Below are 26,884 nucleotides of genomic sequence, written 5' to 3' on the forward strand. Positions count from 1 at the left end.
TGATATGACAATATATTTTTTGTACTGGTGCAGCAGTGAAATGAACCAACAAATACACAACTCCTTACCTTTGGGGAAGAAAAATACAATTACAGTTATAATCATACCTCTCAACTATCCATAGTTTTACAGTATAGACCTTTGCCTCACGTTTTTGGTCTGCTGGTCTGGCAAATCATTGAATACTAACATCACTAAATAATCACAGCCATTTGAGTTCCAGGCATCATATCCTTGAGAAAATGCTAATGCAAAACCTGTTATTCTAGCAACTTTCTGTTTATAAGAGCAATATTTAAAATGCGGCCCTGATTTAGGGTCCGTTGTGCCACCATTATTTTTTGCTTTGTCCAGAATTATTGCACTAAGAGGTTGAGAAGTATGGTACTAATGAGTTGCATTTTCCATTTGTACCATTATCTGAGTACATTCTGTTTTAATTCAAAAACAAAAACAGACTGCTTCATCTTAGAAGCATCATTGTAAACTACAGAGGGTTACATTAATACATAACTACTGCTGCACAGCATGGAATTTCAGAAACAATTATAACTGACAGTTGTTAATATTAATATGATACAAGCTGAAAATGCCACCATATAAATCTACATTTTGTTAACCTGATTTTGCAGGATTCTTATTAGTTAGCTGCATTAAAAAAATACAAGATTTTAGTTTCTTATTTTATTCTCACACACTGAACAATGTTTCTTGATCATGTCTTATCTTTACAAAAACTTGAGAGGATGCATACAGCTGCAGTCATGTGACAGTAAGCCCTGCCGGCAAGCCAACCACCAACCAATAAGAGACATGGTTACTCTCAAATGAAAATGGTAAAGCATTGTCCTGCTTGACTTCAAATCAGACTTGGCTAACCATGTGCGTATCCAGTCTTTCTTTTAATCTCTTCTGCAAAATATTTATTTATCTATTTATTGTTATTTCAGGTAAGCAACACTTTGGCCTTTCATCAGAGACTGTCTAGTCTGCATTATAGTAATGGTTAAAGAAGTGAGTTGAGCATGCATTCTTCAAGCAACAGCTACAGTACAACAATCATTGTGCAAGGTATACTGTACAATAAACTTGTAGTTGCATATGATGTGCTTTTTTTTTTAAAAAGGCAGCAACAGTTTTTTTTTCTCGGTTTCTAAAATTTTTGATTTGATCTATACTGGATTATGAAGACAATATATCTTGGTTCCTGTTTTAAATGATTATACCATATTTCTCACCTGTTGTTAATGTTCAGAGACCATATTATCTGTCATTGGTTTTCTGTCTCTCATCTGACCTTTTGACAGAAGAAGGAGTATTACAGCTAATTTGCATTGCTCAGTGTTAAATACAAAATAATATATGAATCTCAAAGGAAATCCTCAACTGGACAATGGTAAAAGCTAACAGAACCAATATTTTAAAACGTTTGTCTGATTATATTTGACTCTGTCCCTGTCTTGTGAGGTAACAGGCTAAAGTCTATGCAGAGTACAGAAAAGATGCACCTTAACAAATTATACAAAAATAAATTAGCAAATAAAAAGTTTGGATAGAGCTAGATCGGAAATGGTTGGCACAGGCCCAGCATTTAGTCTGGTCTTTGCTGATTGGACCATGTTCTTTGATACTATGGGATTTTGCTTTCTAAATGAGCCGCTCTATAGTCCTGTGTGCAGTATTACCCATGACTTCCAATGATGATCTGTATGAATGTTACTTGTATGTTTTCTTTTTCAGCAATGATTTGGAACCATTCAAATTTAGGCATGCCCTTTATTTTGAGATTTCTTTGATCAAAACCAGATACATCTACCTCATATTTGCCATTTGTTCTATTAATCTGTCACTTTTCTTTCCCTTTTCTCTCTTCTGCACATAAAATATATTTAATGTAGATGCATTTTTATGACTCTGTTTAATTATTCTTCCCCATTTCCTGACTTCAGATTCTCTAGTCTCCTCCGACTGCTTATTATCTGCCAAATAATTTCTCCTTGCTTGGCTCTCCTCTCAGGACTGGCAGAAAAATACTTGGCAAGAGAGTTCTAAGGCTGGAAGCATTTTCTTATGTCATAGTTTCCTCTTATGACCTTCACAGAATGCATATGCATTCTTGCACATAGCATCAAACATTTTGTATGCAAATTTTTTCTCTTCAGTAGTTAATGTATGCTGAGTTTATCCCTCCAGCCACTGCTAGAGAACAACCATAAAGTGGTGACTCTCCCCTCTGCCCTCTCTCGTATAAATGTTAATAGGTTGCTTAGTCTCTCAACCCCATTCAGCTTCCTGATGACAGGATTCTTAACCAAGCAGAGGCTGCCAGCAACACATACATTATATCCCTGGGCCACAGCACGGGCGGATATTTTCATCCCATCTCTGGGATATACTTTATGTACATTTTCAACATTTCACAGTAGAACAATTTAAATACTTCAAGAGGAATTGTCATTAATAAAAATTATTATGATTGTTATAATTTACTTTTTTTTAATTATGAGTGCACAGTAAAATAAAAAAAGTGAATCACTTGATGCAACTTTCAACTGTTGGGTTTTAAGCTAAATATTTTTTTACACATTTCTCCTCTCCTCCTTTCTCCCTGCTTTTATTTTTCTGTAAATTTCTTCTCACACCTTTTTTCTTTTATTATACCTGGTCACAAAATTTAAATAAACAAATTAATAAATAAACAATAGCACTATGAATAGGAATTGATGACACTTCTTGTATATAATCTTTCTAGTTCATCTAACAATCCATCCCTTGTGTACAGTTTTTATCCTGTTTAAGATCATGGGGAGCAGAGGCTTTCCTCACAAACCATTGGCACAAGACAGGAACTAATGCCATGGGATGTTAGTCTTTTCAGAATGTACAGTTTAGGGCAATCACATGCAATATTAAGGCCCATTTAGCATCACAAGTTCACCTACCTGTATAGTTTTGGATTAAAGGATAAATGTGGACAACCCAGAAAAAAAGCCAAATGCACAAAGGAAAAATGTAAATTCCACAAAGAAGGCACTCCATCCAAGAAGAGAACCAGTGGACCAAGCACTCTGAAGCAGCAGTACCACAGCTACATCATCATATTTTAGCAGATCCCTCATTTACTAATAATACTCTAGTATACAATCAACATGTTTGCAGAAAGGAAGGACTGCAATGTTACACGATGATGCATACTAACAATGATTAAGTACATAGTGCTTACTGAACTCTAAGACATTGAGATTATAATTTCTTTTAAATTATCTTGATACCAGTTAACAAATTATCTTGATGCAAGAGTAAAAACATATGAACTGTAAGTTGAGATGATGGTTTTATATATTTCCAAGCCTCTTTGAAGCTGGTGACATTTTTTAAACAGAATGGTATAGCTGAAAACTCACAATGTGCTTATGTAAAACCTGCATGTTATTTCATATCTAGGCCTCAGCAGATCATAAGTTCTAACTAGGCTGTCCACCACCTGGACTGCTCCAGTAAGTAGAAATAAATGAACAGGGCACATGGACAAGTACTGATCTTGTACTTGGACTGGCTGGTGTAGCTGCTATGTAGTTTGTTGTGCTGAACATGATACTGTGAATGGTGCACGGGAAATGACTGTCTTTTCCAAGAAATGCCCAAGCATATCATTCTGAAGTTCAAATGGGTTTCAGATGTGAAATAGGAAAGGAGCAGCTTGTACGCAAGCAAATCTTAAATGTTTGATAAATGAATGATAACAAGTTAGATGGTGTGGTTGTTTTTTAAAACAAGAAACATCCAGCAAAGGCTAGGTTCTCCTGGCCAAAAGAAAATATGGTCCATGCCACAGTAATGACCATGGTTAAACAAACTCCAAGTGTATTAACGTGTATGCCCTTCTTTTACTTCAGTGAGACATTCAGTCAACAACATTTGCATTTTAAAAGTCAGTTCTCTAGCCTTCATCAGCACGACAGAAACATTACTGAAAAAACAGAAAGAGATCTGAACACATATACACCTCTCATTGATCTGGCAGAATGTAGATATCGTCATCTCGTGGAGAAGGGACAGCTTCAGCAGAATAATCATAGTACACAGCATCTGTGTTAGAATAAACTGGTTGGTCATTTACATCAACATCACACTGCAGGTAAAAGTCTTCATTCATGGTGGCTATGTACCTAAAAATGGAAAGAGAAAAATATTTTTAATGGTAGTTATGATGCAGATCCTCTTTGTAGAACCCTTCTGTCTCTCATTCAGTACAATTTAAAATGCTGAACAATGAGATTACTTACACACCCATTTGTGTCAGAAACAGAAAGTGAAATCAAAGAACAAGAAAAAAGATGCAAAACAAGAATGGATTCCTGAAAAGCTTCAGCTATGATCATACCCTTTAATATCAATAGTTTTTATGACATAGCTTGGCAGACAGATGAAATCTACAACATGTATTTAGTATTTGTGTTTTTCTTTGGTTAGCAAATATCAGTTTTCAGTTCATTCATTACACATTGTAACAAATGACTTTGTTTTGCTTATGCCGATATTATGTCTTATTGTTACTTTGCTGACATCAATGTTCATATTTTTTCTTTTGTTTACTGAGCAATTTTATACTGTACTTCAGAAGCTGGTGCAAAAATGCAAGAAAACAAAAGTGTGATTACCAATGGATCTAAGGACATCTGTCAAATACTTTAACTTAGTTTTACTCGAAAGGAACAGGCAACCACGGTGGTGCAGTGGTTAGCATTGTCACCTCACAGCAAGAGGGTCTCCGGTTCGATCCTCGGCTGGGGTGCCTTCTGTGCAGAGTCTGCATGTCCTCCATATGGTTGCATGGGTTTCCTCCAGGTGCTCTGATTTCCTCCCAAAGACATGCTGCAGGTGGATTGGCCCTAGGTGTGAGTGTGTGTGTGCCTTCTGTGAAAGGTTAGGCGCTGGGCTGGCAATTCAACACTGTAAAACTCCACTGCCAATCATGAGCGGACAGGTGATCTGCTGTGGCAACCCCTAACCGGGAAAAAGCCGAAAGAAGAAGAAGTTTTACTTGAAAGGAAAAACAAAATGTGAAACATTTTCACTGTTTGAATGTATTCATTTGTTTTTCTATTAACCAGGTAAGAGGGCTGGCCCTTGGACTCGTTTCAGTCATGACCTGGGCTATTTAGGCAATACAAGAGAGAATTATGAGCATGTTACTTATAGTATGTAGTGAAATGCAAAAAGAAACTTTTGTGAAATTAATACAATTATCTAACATTTAACATACCTTGTTTGTGGGCATGTGTGTGGGGAGGCAAATCTCTTCACAGTTCCAAGCAGGACACTTTGTTCCCTCTACACCTTTACTTAATATAAGTACCAGATGTAAGTGTACCTTTGGGAAAGGAGTATTTCTCCTGCAGCAGCCTTCACTCAATGTGCATTTTGCTAAACTGCATACTATTGGTCATGTGGTCACTGTTCCATCATAACTTTAGTAAAAACAAATAATCTTATTATGATCTAGCACAAAATATTATACATACTGATTACTTAATGCCTGTTCACAGGGGGCAAAGTAAGATTTAGCAAAATAGAGAAACAATTGCTACAAACACCTTTTACAGAAGAAATGTTGCTGTTCTTTATTGTAACTTTAACCTAATTAAAAGGCAAACAAATGCTGAGTACAACTTTTCCTCATCCTAGAGTACATTTTCTTCCCTACAAAAGATCCTTATACTGCTATAAGTAGAGCATGGTACCTCCTTTTCTGTGTCATTTTTATAGTATCAACACAGAAGCTATCCTAATGCAGTGTAAAGTTGTTCAAATCCAAAATAATTCATAAAAATAAATAAATAAATAAAAACAAACAAAAACAATTTTATGATTTCACTCAGTTAAGTTAGTGCATTTGTTCCATAACAGAGATTTAATCAGATTGAAGTGAAAATTTAATGTACTGTTTAAGTAAGATTCCTATTGAACATGTGAATCCTCAAATTATCAGAGCTCCTTTCATTTTTGTAGCATTTAGCCTCCTCCATAAACATAATTTTAGGTTTGTATTAAATGCCTATAATGAGTCATAATTGTAATCACAACCAAAAGCAGCAGAACCCATGAAAGACAATTCTGCAGGTACTGCTTTTTCAAAGTAAACAGTGCTAGAGAAAAAATGTACTCCACAATTTTATTTTATATGGGCGAATAACCCCTACATTCCATACCAGTTGATATAAAAGCTATAATATAACAGTGTTGAGAAAGAACTGCATCGCCTTGACTGTGAGAACCAGGAAGTTTGCAGAAGACTCAAGCAACTTCTGCTTTTGGAAGAAGTTGATGTGCTTACGTTGGCAGCTTCTGCTTTACCAGAAGTGGTTTCAGCAGGCTAGCTTGTTATCTTTTGATGCCTTCTTTGGTAGTTTTATTTTGATACTTTCCTATGTAATTTATCTCACTAGTGGTACATTAAAAGCCCACAAAGCAAGTTCTTTGGAGCCTTTGACAGAGAGTGAATGTTTGGAAATGCAGGCTTATTCAAATCTTTGCTACATGAAACTCCATGAAAACTACAGCTGTGAAGAGGAAGGATGTTTCCCAGAATACTGTTGTGCTGACTCTGTTACAGTGATTTTGAAGCTACAGCTGAGTGGACATCTACTGCATAAAAAACAGGAAGCTTGTCACGTTGCTGATAAAGTGAATGACAGGCAGAGGAGTTGCTGCAGCTAAAATAAATGACTGTTTTGAGAAGTAAATAATGCATGTAACTTAACCACTATCTGAAGCTACAGCAAAAGGAGACCCTGTCTAGGGGTGATATACAGACTGAGACAGAATGTTTGGAAAGTAAATGGATAATTAGGCTAAGAGCAGATATTGGCTCAGGTCTTAATGATAAGGCACACATAAAGCCTAAGCTGAAAGCATGCCCACTTCTTAAGTAGGATAATGACATGTAATAATATATGTATGGTGGTTTTATATATATATATATATATATATATATATATATATATATATATATGGGTCTTCACCTTTCCCACAGCCTAACCCGACATCCTATATATATATATATATATATATATATATATATATATATATATATGTATAACTAAAGATGTGATTTAGAGCTTTTGTTAAGAAGGATAGGAGCATGCAAATTATATATGTAATTATAGATGTTTTTTAGAGCTGTGTCTTTTTAAGAAGTAATTAATTGAATAGAGCATGTGACTAATTTCCTTCTATTTAAATGAGAGAGAACGGTTGATTTTATACATCTGAAGAAGCAGTTTTGTTACTGCGAAAGCGCTAATGGTCGACTTGTTTAACAAAAATTCATTGATTTTATGAATGAAAGCCTGGTCTTGCTTTGCCATTTTACTATTTGTTGGCTTTCTCTTGAGTTCGGTGAAGCATTTGCTCAGCATGTTTGGTTAATTTGGTTTCCTGATACTAGTTATTCTTAACATGTATTAGTTTTCTGTCTTGATAAACTCCCCTTTACTGCCATGTTCTTCAGCCCATTAGGACTTTTCAAATTTGAGTTTTAGCTGCAATCTACTTACTGTCCAGTGATGACACTATGTGTATTTTAATATTACTTATTTATTCTTGGCTTCTTCTCTCCTTGTCTTTAGGCATCTGGTCCTCAACCAGTCACCTAATTATTGCATGTATTTGCATCACCTTCTGTTATCCATTCAGAAAATAAAATTTGAGACAAAAGATTCAGTCAGACTCTAAGGCAAGTCAAAGGTATATGTCATGTTCCCCACTGTAGTGCAGTCCTGGTGTTAGTATATATAGTTAGGGGGGTGTAGGGGCATAGCCCCCCACTTAATTTGGTTTTCTGTTGTCTGGTTTTGTTTTACATTATTTGGTAAAAGCGAACTAGGTGGGGGGCTATACCCCCACCCCCCCTAACTATATATACTAACACCAGGATCGCACTACAGTGGGGAAAAGGACATATACCTTTGACTTGCCTTAGAGTACTACTTGTCAGTGAAATGAGTTTTAGGTGAAATGAGTTTTAGGTGAAATTAAGTTTAGGTGATTTGGTCTCAGTGAAATGGGTGTCAGTGAAATGGTCTTTCAGTGAAGTGATACAAATCCATATATATTTTTAATTTTAATTTTGAATTTGTTAACTGAGGTAGAATCCAGGTTTTGCCTGAGTGCACATAAAAATATAATGTCTCAAAGTTTACAAGAGTGCAGAAAATAATCCCTATGTCACATTCTATGTAAAGTAATTGACACTAAAGTTAGAGGTGTCTCTATTTACATCAAAAATAAATATACTTCAAGGCTGGTCAAACAGGACAATGTACTTGAGTTGCTCTATGTTCAAATCAGCATAGGTAAAATCCAATACCACTTCCTTGCAAGCTATAGGTCCCCCTCTATGACCCAGGGAACCCATACCATGTATTTAAACTTATTAGAAACACTAACTATCCAACCCAATACCATATGCATGGATGACTTTAATTACCCCACTATTAACTGGAAATCCTATATGACACCAAATACACGGGCACAGAGATTCCTGAATTTTGTAAACACAAACTCCCTGGACCAGATAGTCAATACACCAACAAGGGGTGCAACCATAGTGGATCTGGTCCTCACTAATATAAGAGACTGCTGCACACACCCTTGTGTAATGCTCTCCTGGTAAGGTCAGACCACAAAATGATCTCCTTTGAAGTAAAAATAAAACCTGGACCTACAGCTAAATCTGGAATATTCAGGAACTATTCTAAGGGTAACCTCCTGCTATTAAGTGACAATCTGGCAAAATTTCAAGACCCCATAAACCCTGTGAACAGTTCTGTCTATGCAGAACTATTCACAGAAACCCTGTACAAGCATGGTAATAGCTGCATAGAGGCAGCTGTACCCACCAGGAAGAAGTACAGAACTAACTCAAAAAACAAGCCACCCTGGTGGAATCACAAAATCAACTGGTTATATAACAGGAGGAAGAAAGTCATGGCAAACATTAGGAGGTGCAGCAGGATAAAAGCACTCTTATCAAGCTAAACAAACAACTCAGAGAACAAATTAAGTCTACCAAAGCCAAATTTAAGGCAAGTTTGGTGTCCCAGGCCAAGGACAAACATAAAGCATTCTTTAGCCATATCCACATCCTCAAAGGCAATACTTAGTTGTGTGCAGAGCTCATTGTAAATGGAGGCATCTATACTGAGCCAGAAGATATAGCAAACCTCCTGGCTTATAAATTCAGCTCAAACTTTACTTCACTCTCCCCCTCAACCTTCCCTCAGGAAATGTCATCAAATATAACTCCCCCTACTATCACTACGGAACAGGTCCTTAATGCTCTCTCTAAGACGAATAACACTGCATCAATGGGCCCAGGCAATATCCCAGGATGCCTTATAAATAGCATGAAACATGACCTATCAGGGCCTCAGGAATTACTATTTAACTGTAGCCTCCAAACAGGCTTTATACCTCATGAATGGAGAAAGGCAACAGTCATCCCTCTGCACAAAGGTGAGCCATCTACAGACCCTGGAAACTACAGACCCATAAGTCTCACTAGTCTTATATGTAAAGCCATGGAAAGAATTATCATGGAGATGATCAATAAAGATATAGTAAACCTCCAGACACCGGACCCAACCCAGTTTGGTTTCGTCAAGGGCAGATCATGTCTACTCAACCTGGTAGACTTCTCCTGAGAAGGTCACCAAAGCAATGGATGAGGGCAAAATCATTTGCACTGCCTACCTTGACCTGTCCCAGGCATTTGACACAATACCCCACTCGGGCATTGTTGACAAACTCAAGAGGTTAGGTACAAACCCATATGTCACCCGGTGGATAGCCAACTGGCTCACATACACGACCCAGGAAGTTAGAAATTGGAAGCCCATCTCTACAAAGAGGCCAATCACAAGTGGAGTCCTTCAGGGATCAGTCCTTGGAACGCTCCTTTTTGGTATTTATTTCTCAGAAGTCAAGGCCAATGTCAGTGGTGTCTGGCTTACTAAATTTTCAGATGATTGCAAATTAGGAGCTATCACTGAATTTCACACTGGCAGAAATGTTCTCCAGGAGGGGCTGACACAGACAAACAACTGGTGTCAGAGCCATGGACTAAAACTAAATGCCAAGAAATGCATAATGGTATCCTTTGGGAAGTCATCTATCCCTGAGAACTATCATACTGATAACACACCCCTTAGAGCTGACCCAGTAATCAAGGACTTAGGGACACACATAGATAGTAATCTAGCCTTTTATCATCACATGTCTACAGTGGTGAGGAAATTATTCTATGTTGTGCAACTTATAAACAAAGGTATGGCATCTAAGTCCAAGGAAGTCATTGTTCCACTGTATTCTGCATTCATCAGGCCTATCATTGAGTACAATGCCCCCTTTGGTATGTACCTAACCAGGGATATCCAACAACTGGAATATCCACAGAGGTTCCTCACTAAAATAATACAGGGCATAAGTAATATGTTCTATGTAGACCACCTCAAGGCCCTATCCCTGTATTCTGTCTCATACAGACTTTTGAGGAGATATCTATGCCTGGCATATATAGCATTGTTAGACACCACTCTTTTGGACTTCCTGCATATCCACAAAACAAACAGCACCAGGATTACCCATTCTAAAGACATAAACCTTGCCTGTGATATAAATAGAACCTGCTGGAGAGAAAGATATGTATCCCAGAGACTACTCTGTCTATGGAACAGGATCCCCATCCATGAGAAGCAGAGTTCCTCCCTAACCCAATTCAAGTGCAACTTGGACAATTGGATGGGAAACCGGACATTCATCCCTTGTTTGGCTCCTATGCCTCTAATGGACACAGGAAAACTGTAAATGGTTCATCTCCCAGGCCCATGCTTACACTTATCAAGGGTATCAGAACTTGTCAGAGATTTGGGATGCATGGCTAGGCTTAAAAAGGCCCTTGTGGTCATTAGCCTAGTAAACACCTATGAACCTATGAAACCATGAAAACAGTTACTTACAAAGAAAGAAAGAAATAATATATAGTCAAATCCAAAGGAGAAACACAGAAAGTTCACAAAATTCCAACAAGAGAAAAGAATAACTTCCATCTGTAGGGAATATGTTAATGTTTGTAGAGAAAGACGATGTTGTGTACAGAATATATGGGGACTGTGGTTTCACTGATGAGCACAGAGTCCGTGGTGCATATGAAGAGTAAGTGGACATGATTATATTTTTGTGTACAGAATATATGGGGACCACGGTTTCACTGATGAGCCTAGCATCCATGGTGTACATGAAGAGTAGGTGGACGTGATTATATTTTTGTGTACAGAATATATGGGGAGTATGGTTTCACTGATGAGCAGAGAGTCCATTGTGCACATGAAGAGCAGGTGGACGTGATTATATTTTTGTGTACAGAATATATGGGGACCATGGTTTCACTGATGAGCCTAGCATCCATGGTGCACATGAAGAGTAAGTGGACATGATTATATTTTTGTGTACAGAATATATGGGGACCACGGTTTCACTGATGAGCCTAGCATCCATGGTGCATATAAAGAGTAAGTGGATGTGATTATATTTTTGTGTACAGAATATATAGGGACCACAGTTTCACTGATAACCCTTGGCATCCATGGTGCACATGAAAAGTAAGTGGACGTGATTATATTTTTGTGGACAGAATATATAGGGACTATGGTTTTACTGATGAGCAGAGAGTCCATGGTGCACATGAAGAGCAGGTGGATGTGATTATTTTTTTAGCAAAGTCTTACATAAATAAGTAGGTGGGTGGAGGAGATGGAGGTGGGTGGTTATAGGGTCTAGGTGATGATACCTGCTTTGTAGCTGGAACACGCTGCATCCATGAATACGAATTGCTTACCATCATGCCTAAATGAGTTACAGAAGGTGTTTTCTTTTATGAAACAAGGCAAACATTTCTAGGTCTGTGGTCCATGAATGAAGAAACTGTGGTCAATATAGTGCAGTTTCATTCCTGTTTTCTAAAGAGATGTTGTGGCAGCAGGGAGGGGCATTAAGGTCGTAGCATGGGTTCTGGGGAAACAAACAGTTGGTAAAGAAGGGGAAGTATTCAAGGATTATAAGTTTGAAAAGTGGGGAGCCTAACAGTAGCTTTTTATATGTGTGACATGTAGCCAGTAGGCCTTGGCAAGTACTCTGTTTTAGGCTAGCAGTGATAGATTTACATATGTTAAAATACTTTTTGCAACCAAACTGATGAACCGAAATCCCGTTTATTGCACAAAACTAACACAACTAAGTGCTTTCATATGTATTATATACAGGCTTCTTTAGAGTTGTCTTAGCATAATTAAACACTGTTCAGATACCATCAATTAAAACTACCCCAACCAATCACAATAAGGGCGTAGTCTGCAACAGCAACAGAATACATACTTGTTCATGTCAATTCTAAAATTGACAAACTACGTAAGCTGCTACATAAAATTCATTACATTATTTCCATTTTCCTATTAAGGAATCAATTCATGTCTTAATTTTAAAAAAGGTTTTAAGGAAATAAAATCATTCAAGCCAGGAGCTACTAAAGAATTTAAGTGCAATTGCCAGTTAGATTCTTTTGCTTCAAGGAGAGTTTTACCATCCCCCCCTTCTCATTGTAAGTCACATTGTCTATTATAAAGAAAATAAATTTCTTATAATTGGGACACTTGATGGTATGCAGGAACAGAGCATTGTGAACGTCCTTGTTTTTAATAGCTCTCACATGCTCTTGTATCCTCTCCCTTAATCTTCTGATGGTTTTTCCCACATAAAACCCAGGAAAAGATGGGCAGGTAGCAACATAAACCACCATCGAGGAGTTACGATTGCATCTCCCAGGACACTTCAATGTGTAATTTGTTACAGAAACATAGGGTCCGTTGTTAATAAATTTACAGGAACTACATGCACAAAGAGATCAGAACGTTTAAGAAATTAAATGAACAGGAACAACAGGACTGCTTATCAGGGGTACTACAAACAGAAACAACAGAATACATGCAATGGGAACACATGGAGGGGGAGGAATTACAGGAATTGGAATTAATTGATATTAACAGACAGTCATTTTTTTCTAACGATGGGTCAGGTTTGGTAGAATAAATGAGTGAAGACTATATGTTTGAATGTCAGGTGTTAACAAAACAAGGTTTCACCATTTATAACTACAGTGATATACAAGTTACAACAACACACTTTGACCTATTGAAAAAAGGAATGTCATTTGTTCCATCCTTCAGGACTGATGTAGCTGACATCTTATTGAATATGAAATTGTTCACCAGACAATTGAATTTAAAGATGTTTTTTCAGAGAAACGAGTGATTATTCCAATGGACACCTCAGGAGAAAAAGTGTGTTCATTCCCCCCCCATAATGCAGAAGTAGCTATGTTTGAGAAAATCTGCGAAAAAGAAATTAGAAATACTATAAAAAATCAAAAAGGTAGAAGTTCCAATAATTTAACAATAGAAGAGGTACAAGTTTTGAAAGGACTGATTAGTGATAAAAATCTATGCCTCATGACCCCGGATAAAGGGGGAGGGGTGGTAATAATGAGACAAACTGATTATGTAACTAAGTTGGAAGAAATACTGAATGATTCCAACACATACGAGAGAGCATCAAGGCATGAAATAAATAGAGCATATGCCTGGATTGATATTATATTTGCTGAGGCATTGTTGCATGCGGAAATAAGTGAAAACGAACATGAATTCTTAATAGTAAGTAACCCTAAAATACCAAGTATTTTTGGTATTCCCAAAACAAACAAGAGTGTTTCTAATCCCCCATTTAGACCCATAGTTGCAGCAAAGGGGTCAAAAACGGAACCTTTGGCTGCATGGGTGGACAACAAAGCTGGTCCTTTGGTAAGAAGAATAGAACATATTATCAAGGACTCTTGGAACTGTCTTGAAAGGTTAAGGAACTTTAGAGAAGGACATCAGTACACATTTTTGACCATAGATGTGGTCAATTTATTTACTGTTATTCCTCACGAAGCAGGATTAGAAATGTTCAAAGATAGTTTGATTAATATAGGTCAATTAGATTGTAATAGTGTACACTTGTTGACACAGTTTATGGAAATTATTTTGAACAACAATTTCATGATGTTTGAAGGAGAACTGTTCCACCAAAAGGCAGGGGTGGCTATGGGAGCTAAATGTGTTCCCACATATGCAAATTTAGTCTGACCGGGAAACCAAGAAAGTTTTGAATTCACATTTTAGTGGGAAAATTGCCTCATACAACAGATATTTGGATGACATCCTCATTCTGTGGAAGGGTACGGAGGAAGGAGCACATGATTTTGTCCATTGTTTGAACAGAACAACGAATTTCTTGAAATTTACTAGTTGTTGGAGTGTGGGGGAAATTGATTTTTTGGATATTCATTTAACAACTACTGAAGGGACCCTTGAGAGTTCTGTGTACAGAAAACCTACCTTCGCGAACACTTTATTACACTATGAGAGTAATTATCCTAAACATCAGAAGAAGAGTGTAATAAAAGATCAGATGGTTAGGATCTCTAGGTTGACCAGTGGGTAGTACATTTTTAAAATGGAAATGTACAACCTGATAGGTTTATTCATTGAAAGGGGATACCCCCTCAAACTATTATTAAAAATTAGAAAAGAAGTGAAACAAAAAAAGGACAAATGCTTTTGCCCCTATTTTAACAAATAACATGGAAAAAGAAATGGTAAAAAAAGAGAAGAACATGAATCAGGCAATGGCAGTTCACTTCAACAAATTATCTTTCAAATTAGTTGACATTGTTAATAAATGGTGGGAATTTTGCCTTGAACCAGACACACAACAGAGGTTAGGTTCAAAACCTACCGTGGTGTTCAGTATAGGTAGGAATATTAAAAACATGCTAGAAATAAAACACAGCAATGAAGCAGGATTATATAGATCTATTATGACCACGTGTGGTGCTTGTAGTTCCTGTAAATTTATTAAAAACAGACCCTATGTTTCTGTAACAAACACAAATTACACATTGAAGAGTCCTGGGAGATGCAATTGTAACTCCTTGATGGTGGTTTATGTTGGTAACTGCCTATCTCGTCCTGGGTTTTACGTGGGAAAAACAATCAGAAGATTAAGGGAGATGATACAAGAGCATGTGAGGGCTATTAAAAACAAGGACGTTCACAATGCTTTGTACCTGCATACCACCAAGTGTCCCAATTTTAAGAAATGTATTTTCTTGATAATAGACAAGGTGATTTACAATGAGGGAGGGGGATGGTAAAACTCTCCATGAAGCAAAAGAATCTAACTGGCAATTGCACTTAAATTATTTAGTAGCTCCTGGCTTGAATGATTTTATTTCCTTAAAACCTTTTTTAAAATTAAGACATGAATTGATTCCTTAATAGGAAAAAGGAAATAATGTAATGAATTTTATGTAGTAGCTTACGTAGTTTGTCAATTTTAGAATTGACATGAGCAAGTATGTATTCTGTTGCTGTGCAGACTATGCCCTTACTGTGATTGGTTGGGGTAGTTTTAATTGATGGTATTTAAACAGTGTTTAATTATGCTAAGATAACTCTGAAGAAGCCTATATATAATACAGGTGAAAGTGCTTAGTTGTGTTAGTTTTGTGCAATAAACGAGATTTCAGTTCATCAGTTTGGTTGCGAAAAGTATTTTATTTATTTTCTTTTTTCAGTTTTTTAGTCTTTTGACTAATTTGTTATTAGATTTACATATGTTGTTGGCAGAGGTTTGAAATATACAGGCATTCAGCTTGAAGGCTGAGGCAATGAGGGACAGTAAAGAGTTGTGCAAATTAGTATCCTTTTATCAACAGTCATCCTTCCCTGAAGGGAAAGAAAGTGTGATTCTTTTTTTCCCAACAAGATTTTGAGTTGATTTTGTTTTGGTTGTCTCAATTCAGTGATGCAAGTAAGCCACTGATTGAGACAAATTCTAAGGGATCTGAGGTACTGGGTAATTATTAGAGTGGTTAGGTTATTTAAGGTTAGTTTCCAGTAACTGAGTTTATTGAAGAATTTGCACTGAGTCCTGAAAGTCATAGTTTTTTTTTCAGCATTTAGAATTAGTTTTGAGAAATCCAGTTTAAAAGCTAGCAATGTGTTCATGTAGTTGGTTCTTGACTGCAGTATGGGAGACGTAGAATCTGTAGTTCACAATATCATCTGCATAAAGAATAAAGGGTAAGTTGGAAAGGTGAAATGGCAGACAGTTGATAAATAAGGAGGAAAATAGGGGTAAGAGGACTGATCCTTGTGCAACTCCAGAAATAAGACAGGGGCTGATGGTGATACAAAGCTCCTTGTTTTTATGGAAACAATTTTTGAACCACTGTAAGACCTGGTTGCCTATATCAACTTAAGTGAGTCAAATAGGAGGGAAAGACTTACATGCTCAAATGCTTTAGTGAGATAAACGTGTAAGGTTACATTTGTTGAAGTTTAAGAGAATATCATTGGTAAGTGAGAACATAGCAGTCTGGGTGCTTCTGTTTGTCCAAAACCTGGGCTGAATGGGGAAAAGGATTCTATAGGTTTGGTGAGAGCTACAAAGTTGGGTGTAAATTATTTTTTCAAAAATTTTTCTGAGTCTTTTATCAGTTAAACACTACGCTCCTGAGTGCCATTTGTGATAATTCATGGTTAATATCTTACTCCTTCTCTCTTGTTTTTAAGAATGCTGTGGTGGTTACCGATGTTGCCTGCCAGCTTCTTTCTCTGTTTCTGACTACTAACGGTGTACAGCTTGCATGTTTTCTTTACGTAAGAGTGCTTTTCTCTGCATACTGCTGTTTTCTCCAACCTCAAAATGCAAAGACATACTGCTCATCCATCCACCCTCAACCCCTTTTCCCATTTTGTACATGGGGTCAGGGTGTCACTTCAGCAGTGACAATCATCTTGAGCCATGGTTTACACCACTGGGTGGATAGCTCTGCCAAGGTAATTCATTCGTACCACTCACTCGCACACACTCTCGCACCTAATGACAATTTAGAGTGTCCAATCCACCTACTGCATGTCTTTGGAATGTGGGAGGAAACCGGCGCACCTGGAGGAAACCCACGTGACCACAGGGAGGACATGCAGACTATGCACAGAAGGTACCCCAGCCAAGGATTGAACCGGAGAAACTCTTGCTGTGAGACAGCAATGCTAACAGCTGCAGCACTGTGGCCATCCAAAGACATATTCTTCATCAGGACATTTAAAAAACCCTCAAGTCTAGAGTTTGGAGATTTATAATATTTCTTCTCAATTTTCTCTGTAAGTCAGGTACAGTAACCTGGTTACCAAAGTGAAGTGAATAAATACAATAAAATATAGTAAGAGCTCTGTATAATAGCTGGTCAAATCCTTAAGCTGTCAAGTTAACAGCAATGAATCCCTTCCCTCAACCTCCAAATGCTCCCTTTCTGAAATCACTACTTGTATAAAATCACCTTTTTGCTGACCTAGGCTATGATCCTATACTAAAATTTGTTTGCCAATCCTTGGATAAAATACTCCAGTCTCTTTACATTCTCTCTGTTTACTGCAGAGCATTTAATCTCCTTATAATGAGTGGGAATTCATAATATTTTAGAGCAAAACTAGATTTGGTGATATGATATTGCTATTCATAAATGGCCCAACAGTGATGCTATCCCCTAGACGTACGGTAATATGCACTATAAAGTAAAACATAGCATAACAAATACACATTAACATTCTACTGTGTTCTTTAAACACCTACTTACAGTTTATATTTTGGGTGGGGGCTATGCAACGTTGAGGTCAGCTGCATACATAAATGTCAAGCTGAATGGAGACACTCATTAACCTCAGGGGATAAGCATCCCCTTTCCTTCTGCCCTGAAATGTAATTGTACAGTTGGTGGGTCTGACTGTAGTGGGAAAGCAGATTGCAGCCTCTCTGGATCCCCAGGGGGTTATAGGTGAATTGACAATCTACGCCCATTACCACTTATATTTGAGAAGTTAATTTATAATAAGTTGTTTGACCATGTGAACATATGTAACCTATTAAGTGATACAGGACATGGTGTTTGTAAACATTAGGAAACCCTAACACCTCTGTACATGGCAGCAGACAAAATCTATAACAACATAAATGATGGGCTTCTCTTACAAATTTATTTTGATGTAATTACTAAGTCATATACAGCATTTTATAAAGAATATAACCAAAGAAAAGCCTAGAAAATAGGAGAAATATTATTAATTGTGGCTCTAGAGTAGGAGGTAAGGAAGTGCCTGGAAGTCAATTGCATTATATTTTTGTTTATTTATTTATTTATTTACTGTTAAAGTATAAATTTGTTTTTTAACAGAGAAGCTCTGGTCCAATATTACCCATAAGTAATTTAATTGCTGAAGTGCAAGAAATGCCATCACTGTTACTTATCTTAATGTATATTGATGGGGATAAGGTCATTGAGTAACAGTTGCTCCAAAACAGAACTGCTATTACTTTTTTTCCCCAAGTAAGTTATGAAGTGTGCATCCATTCTCTAGTATTTGTAGTTGAATCAGATGTTTTCTTTGATCCGATGAGTGTTTTGCATTTGTGTGTTGAGTTAACAGTGAGATTAACAAAGTTATTTGATAAGGAATTGAAGGAAATGCTAAAGAGCAAAAACTCATAGGTAGTACCATGGGAAGTTCTTTTATCACTTTTATACAGAGAGGACAGCTCATAACCCCATTAACCTTGAGTATTTTTCCAGCAAGATATCTTTTAAAATACCCAGTGTCACTCTCATAGGTTCATAGGTAGGTACTAGGCTATTGGCCCTAAGGCCTATATAAGCCTAGCCAAAAAGGTACCCTGGCTTTCGCCACCCAAGAAAATTATTTTCCTGTGCCCCTGTCAAGCAGAGCAACAGAGGTGATCTCCAGGGTGAATTTCCTACCTCCCATCTAATCATCAAGATTTTTCTTGAAGAGTGCTAATGAGGAGCTTTGTTTGATATTGTTTGATATTGATAGGTAGTTTGTTCCAGAGTATGGGAAGTCTCTGGAACAAGAATCTATCCCTCCAGCATGTTCTGTTTATTGTGGTGACAAGGTTTAGGTCCCTAAAGCATGTGGCTCAAACGGATTGGAATTTCTTTAAGTGGAGCATGTCCAACAGCTCTAGGTTTGACATTGCTTTATATGTTAGGCAGAGATCACCTCTGAGTAGGCGATATGCGATGGAGTAAAGATGGAGTTCTTTTAGATGGTCTGCATAGGGCATCTGTTTGAGGCTGTCATGTGAGGTACATACCCAAAGGGGAGTTGTACTCTATATTGGGTTTAATGAGTGACAAGTAGAGGGGAACAATGACTTCTTTTTTCCTGGATGAGAAACCTTTTGTGATGAGGTGTGCCATGTAGAAGGATTTCCTGACTACTGTGGTGATGTGATTATCAAAGGTGAGACTACTGTCCACCTGTGTCCCAGGGTCTCTTATCACACTTTTGGTGTTAAGTTGACTACCACCTATGTGACAGCTCATGGGTAAAGAGTTCTTACCAATGGGGATGACAATGCACTGTTTGGCATTGAGCTTGCGGCCATGGCTTTGACACCAGGCATCTGTCTCAGTGAGGCCCTTTTGTAGGATGTCCACATCGTTAGAAGTTTCGATTATGGCTCCTAGTTTGCAGTCATCTGTGAACTTCATTAGCCAAAGACCTTCTGTGTTAGCATGTACTTCAGAAAAGTAGATACCATACAGGAGAGGACCCAGGACTGAACCCTGTTGTACTTCACTTGTCACTGGTCTGAAGTCGGATTTGGAGTCTGCTACTTTCACAGTGTGGGTTCTGTCAGTGAGCCAGTTGGCAACCCATCTTGTGACATATGATAAGAAAATACTTCCAAACTCCGCTGAAGGTGTCAAAGACAAAAAAACAGCAACAGGAGAAAAAGACTTTGAAACACCACCACGGCAATGCAGTTCTTGAACTTCCTAATATCCCAATCAGGCAATCCAGTAGGATAAAAATATTTATTAAATAATGGCTATTCAGCCTTCATCAGATCATAGAACTTATTACTGCTTTGCGTTTAAAAAGAGTAGCTTAACCAATCATTTTTTCATTTCTGACATCCTGGTAAACTAATAACCAACGGTTGCAACTATAATACTGATTTCCTATAAGAAGAAAAATGGAGCTATCAACCAAACAAAATGTCAGATAATGCTCTGTTTAACAATTTTCATAGCCAGAAAATCAGCAGAATAGTATATATATATATATATATATATCATTGGTTCATAAGAGCTATTATGCAAAATAACTAACCAAAAGCGCTAGCTCTTCATAGTAAGCATGGCCAATCAAATGGCAATATTGCATATCAATCACTGTGTGCACACCCCCTCAGATAAGAGCTTGTAGCGATCACTAAAGAACCACTCTCCAAGCCCCTAAACAAAGATACTGTCAGAGGTCCACAGGACCTGCTATAAGGAGTGACAAACCAATATCGCCAACTCCCTATAGACAGTCCCAAGCAGTCAAGTGACATGATCGCATATCAGCCATTACATACACATCTCTTCATCTAAAGTTTATGATGACCGCTGGGGTAGCGATACTGCAGATAATTATAGCCATAACTCTTCTCAGGTCAAAATACAGAGAGAAAAATATAAAATATGTATATAATTTGTCCCATGGATAGTTGTATATAGTAACTCCTAATCGGCAAGAAAACTTGTCAAAGGACAAAACGCAAATAAAGCTGATTCTTTACTAATTGAAATCAGATGATTGATCAAAAGACGCTTCATTCACCGTAGATCCACAGAGGCGTCTATACAATGAGGAAATGCTCCACTGGTACCAGTTCCCCAAAAGGGCTCACATCCAATCGAACGGCAGAAGTTCGTGCCAATCGCCGCTCATTCCTCTAACACATCTTCTCCACTATTGGCCCAAAATGGCCATTAGATAGAGCTCACATCCAATCAAATGGCAGAGTCTCGTGCCAATCGCCGCTCATTTCTCCAACAAACCTTTTCCATTATTGGCCCAAAACGGCCATTAGATGAAGCAACTAACCAATGGCTGTAATACTGGCGCTGGCTCCTTACTATGAGATATGCATAGCATAGCATATATGTATATAATATGTCCCATGGATAGTTGTATATGGTAACTCTTAGTTGGTATGAAAACTTTCAACCAATCAACGGACAAAGCACAAGTAAAGCTGGTTCTTTGCTTGTTAAATACAGGCGAATAAGCATAGATCCACAGAGGCGTCTGCACAATGTAGAAACACTCCAATTGCATCAGTTCCCCAAGAGGGCTCACATCCAATCGAATGGCAAAACCACATACCAATCGTCGCTCATTCCTTCAACACACCTCCTCCACTATTGGCCCAAAATGGCCAATAAATAGGGCAACTAACCAATAGCTGTAGTAATAGCGCTGGTTCCTTATTGGTTGATACACTTAGCCAGCGGCTAAGTGTATGGTCGACGTGCACTCCAATCAACAAGGAATTTCTCTTTTCATAAAAAATCTGAAATTAAAGGTGCACAGCAGTCACTGTTCTCCCATTCACCTTTACGGTGTAGGTTAGTGAAGGCACTGCGTAAGGTGGTTCTTCATTGGATAGAGTACAATTCATTCTTCAAACAAACCTTCAGAGAAGAAACTGGCTTTTATTAATGACCAATAATGTTCCTTCTAGCTTTTAATATTGGTTTTAATGGAACAACAGAATTTAAGCTGGGTCGATGGTGGGCTTGTAAATTAACTATCCAACTGATCTCACGTAGCTCAATACGGTTGTTAATGTCACCTGCTCTATTTGTTACAGCCATAACTTCCAGGACTTTAAACTTAAATTGGTGTGATGGATTACCAAAATGATGCGCTGCCAGTACATTATTCATATCTTTATGTAGAATATCCCTGAGATATCTCAGGATTCGATCTTTAAATCATTGGTTTGTCTTGCCAGTATAAAACCAAATAAGAGCGTCGAGACCGTAGTGTAAAATCCAATAGTTTATTACAAAGGCAGCAAAATGTTAAAATTTTAACATTTTGTTGCCTTTGTAATAAACTATTGGATTTTACACTGCGGTCTCAATGCTCTTATTTGGTTCTCCAGTGAACATTTTGTTTTGGTTTTAGTTTTATTTTTGTTCGCTTTTCATCTCCTTTTCGGTTTTTGCCAGTATAAATCACCTCACATTGACAACATGTTGCTAAATAGATTAGGTGTTTGGTGTTACAGTCAGCATAGCAGTTGAGTGAATACACCTTTCCTGTAGTGGGATGGATGAAGGAATTGACATTGTCTATATATGGACAGGCTTTGCATCTAAGGCACTTAAACATGCCTTTCCTTTCAGAACATTTTTTATGAACAAAACCATCCTTGCTGCATAAAAGTCTTTTGATATTTTTCTTATTTTTAAAGAGAAAACAGGGGATGTCACCAATTACTTTCTTAATCTTGCTGTCAGTAGTTAATACTGGCCAGAATCTCCTAATGACATCACAAATTTGTGAGTTGTCATTGCTGTAGGTCAATATACACTTGAGTTGCATCTCATTAGCTCTATTCGTGAAAGCAGCTGTTGAAGGGAGAGTTGCTTGAGAAGAAAAGTAGGGTCTACCTTTGTTTCTCCTGAGTTCTTCTGGGTTATATTTCAAGATTAAATGGCCATCCTTGTAACCTCTTTCTCTCAGGTTCTCAAAAAGTTAGCCTGTTCGACTTCAAAATCTTCTCCCTCGGTACAAAGTCTGGAAGCATGTAGTACTTGATTTTCATAAATACTATTGAAAATATGCTTAGGGTGCATCCTTTGCCTGTGTAGGTAGTGATTATTCCAGGTTGGTTTCCTAAAAATATTAGTGCTTAATCCTCGTGTTGGATGCAGGCAGATCTTCACATCTAGGAAATATATTTCTGTAGTTGAGGATTTTACTTTAAATTCCAAGAAGTCAGTATTTTGATTAATATATTCAACAAAAGAAGTCAGTTCATCAGTGTTCCCCTTCCATAGAATAAAAATGTCATCTACAAAATGGCCATAGTAAAGAAGATGACCATTCCATGGATTAATTCCACTTAGAACTTCAGTACTTTCCCACTGTGCCAGAACCAAATTCGAATAACTATTCGCACATGGGGTGCCCATGGCTACTCCCTATGTCTGTAAATAAAAGTCTTCATAATATACAAAGATGTTGTTTTCTAAGACTAATTCCAGTAAAGTACATATCAAGTTGGAATTGATGTTATTTCTCTGACAAGATGGTCTTCACAGCATGTACACCATAGTCATTGGTATTACGGTGAAAAGACTAGTTATGTCCATGGTTACCAAGATAACATTTTCGAAGTTGGTCATGCCACTGATTTTGGAATATAGATCCCTTAGGAAGTGCCTTTTAGAACAGTATCAACATAGCAAAGAACATTGTTTAATTCACTTTCAATATAAATAGATACCGACTCAGTAATCCAATCTCTCCCTGATACAATCGGGCGTAGTGGGGGGCTCCATCTGGTCTTTGTGAATCTTAGGCAAGCCACCTATGCTAGAAATCATAGGATTAGGGCAAACAAAAAAATCATATAGTTCTTTACTTAAACATTTCTCCATGAATAAATCATATAGCTCTTGATGTGCAGTTTTAATCTTCATGTCCACTTGCTATTTGTTGAATTTGGTGTAAGGGCATCCATCCTCTAGCATTGCCGTCATTTTGGCTTTATACCAATCAGCATCCATGAATCCATGACCACTATACAGCCACCTTTGTCCACTGGTTTGATGACTAAATTATCCATAGTTCTTAGTTGCTGAAGTGCCTCTCTTTCTTTGTATGTAATGTTATGAAAACTTCCATGGTTAGAGTGTATTCTCAATTTACTGACCTCATCCTCACATAGTTTCAAGAAAAGTTCAGCTGCTGGAGAATTTGCTGGTACAAATTTACAGAGTTTCTTAGGAAAATTTAGTGCTTGTCTGCTATTGTCTCCATAGATACATTTCAGTGAGATATTCCTGCAAAAGAGTCTAATGTCCGTCATGAATTCATTAAGGTCTGAAGATAAGGCAGGAATAAAACTCAAACCACATCCTAATACTGATATCTGTTCTGCACTCAGAGTGAAATTTGATAGATTAACAACTAGACCCACATTAGATACTTTCAAGCTGTCACCTTTTTGCACTTGCGTTCTTGACTCTGTGTTCAAAGGTTTCTGTGAAAGGAGTGTTTTACAAAAACCGGTAGAGGCCAATTAGCAGTAGTGAATACAGTTCCTTCTTTCAGTCTAGTTCCCATATCCAAATGAACACTAGATTCAGATTGCTGCGGGTCAAGCCCTATGATCATACGACTAGTCCCAGCTTCACTAGTATCAGTAGAGGCTGTACTATCAATAGTAACATTTGTTGAACCAGCTGAAGTATGCAGACTTGTTGCAGAAGTGTGGTTCTGCATTTCAGGGATATGATTCTGTATTTCATCTTGATCCTGTCCTTCAGTACATTTAATGGTATGATCCCTGTGTGTGTATATTTCTCTCCGAGATCTACTCCGACCCCTATTACCTCTTGACACTCCTTCATTGATTTCTCTAGGCCATTCAAAGATGTGACCATTTTTTAAATCTTTATAATCACACACCAACTTCTTAGTTTTAATCTGTCTGAGCTTATTATCATAGGTGTGTGTTTTTGTTGCTATGTGTGTGTTTTGGTGGTGTAGGTTTTGAGGGACTATGCGATGAGTGTGGTGTGTTGCAAGTGTTTACCTTCTCCTCTTGACTGTCTAGTCCAGTCTTAGGTGAAGAGAGCTTTGCTTCCAGTTTGGCTATATAAGTACATCTCTCACAGGTTGTAGTGTTGGGTGGTAGGAGGAGAGGGCTGTCTGTGTACATGAGGCAATTGCTGCATTGCCCCAAGATGCCCAGATTCATCAGGTAGACAGGAGAAAACACCGGGAGCTGACCCTTAGACATGCCTGGATAGTTGCTTATTTATTAAGTACTAAAAACTATTTTCCTCTAGACAAGTGAGAAAAGTTGAGTGCTGTAGTAATTTGTAGCTTATTTTGTGCTTACAATGAGTTCTGAACAAGTGCTGATCTCAAAGAAACAGATTTGAGTGCTAAAACTAAAAAAACTGGCTAGTTCTAAAGGAAAATTTAAAGAACAGCCTTTCTGGCGCCGGGAATAGTTTAATCCTAGCTAAGTGGCGATGCATAAAGTGTATTTTTTTTTTAATATAAAAGTAGCAAATGGGCAAACTGATTTAAACAAATTAACCAATTAACCAATAAAAAGCTAAAAAGTGAGCCCCGTTCCAGCAGTCTTTGATCAGACTAGTTCTAACTGCACACTCCTGCCACAAGGGTGCAGGGGAACCTTCTCCAAAAAAAGATGGTCTGGATTAGTGCTCAAGTTATATAAACAAAGCTAGATTCATCAGGTCTGAATTTAGTCTATGCTATAGAAAACAAGGCATACCAATTTCAGAAAGAAACAGTTCAAATAAGCAGGCACAATAAGCCTTTAACCAGAAACTAGCAGCTCAGAAGGGCAGAATCTACCCTCTCCTCCCACAAGAATGCAGACCACACCTTCTCAATGTAAAATAACTGGCCCGAAGCCCAAGTGCTTAAACCAGAATTAATACACTTTTAGAATAACAGACACTAAGCCTTCAATCAGCAACTCCCAGCTTAGAAGAATGTAAGCTACCTGTCCTGTTGACCACAAACCTTCTTAATATAAAACAACTGGTTGTTGTTGTTGTGTCTTTTGGCTTTTCCCGGTTAGGGGTAGCCACAGCGGAACTCCGGTCCGCTAATGATTGGGAATAGATTTTTACATGCCAAGTTGCCGTCCCTGAAGCACAACCTTCAACGAAGGTACGCCCATTCACACATCTCCACACAGAAGACACTCTAGCTGAGAATCGAACAGGACAACGTCTTACTGTGAGGTGACAATGCTACTGCAGCACCACCACCGCAGTTGTATAATATAAAACAACTGGTCTGAAGCCCAGTTGCTTCAACCAAAGGCTTAGAATAACAGTTACAATTTAATCAGGCTACTAACAAGCAATAATAAATGCAGCAGAATAAATGCAATAAAGTAGGAAGAAACACAAATACAGTAAAAGCAGATGAATAAAGTGCAATTTTTTTTATATAACAATAGAAAACAAGCAAACTGATTTAAATAAATTACCCAATTAACCAGTAAAAAGCTCAAAACTGAGCACTGTTCCAGCAGTCTTCAATCAGACAATTATATTGATCAAGAGCTGCTATCTTGCCTATTTCAAACTGGAAGACAGTGTTGGACATTTTAGACAGATCCAAGAGTAGATCTGATGATATTGCACACAAGATTCTTCCCTGTGCAATATAATATAATATATATAATATAATATAATATAATATAATGCTCTGTTCATCTTACTGGGTGAGCCTTTCTAGGGTAACTAGGGAACTCTGGTTAAATTGCACATTTAAGAGTCACACAAATGTAACTGGAGAGTTTACTATAATCTAGGATTTTATGATGAAGTTCATTAGATGCTACAATACTTAACCCTTAAGTATATGACATAATATATCTATCCGTGTCTGTGTGTGTGCGTGTGCGTGTGTGTGTGTGTGTGTGTGTGTGTGCATGTGTATATGTGTGTAACTATATATCTTTATCTATCCATGTGATATATATATATATATATATATATATATATATATATATATATATATATGTGTGTGTGTGTAACTATATAATACATCTATTATCTATCCATGTGGTGTGTGTG

At 37.5% G+C, this 26,884-nt stretch overlaps 1 protein-coding gene across 1 annotated transcript in view; it reads right to left on the reverse strand.

Annotated features, from left to right (window-relative positions):
• Nucleotides 1-669: 669 nt before the first annotated feature.
• The window catches only part of LOC122787238, a 75,203-nt gene continuing 48,988 nt past the window's right edge, over nt 670-26,884 (reverse strand). The window contains exon 3 of the mRNA XM_044053839.1: nt 670-4,169. Within this exon, the coding sequence (XP_043909774.1) occupies nt 4,010-4,169 (160 nt within the window). The 3' untranslated portion in view covers nt 670-4,009. The remainder of the gene's footprint in view (nt 4,170-26,884) is intronic.

Source organism: Protopterus annectens, chromosome 13.part0 (genome assembly GCF_019279795.1).
Source record: "Protopterus annectens isolate FY-2018-M chromosome 13.part0, PAN1.0, whole genome shotgun sequence".
NCBI classification, from domain to species: Eukaryota; Metazoa; Chordata; order Ceratodontiformes; family Protopteridae; genus Protopterus; species Protopterus annectens.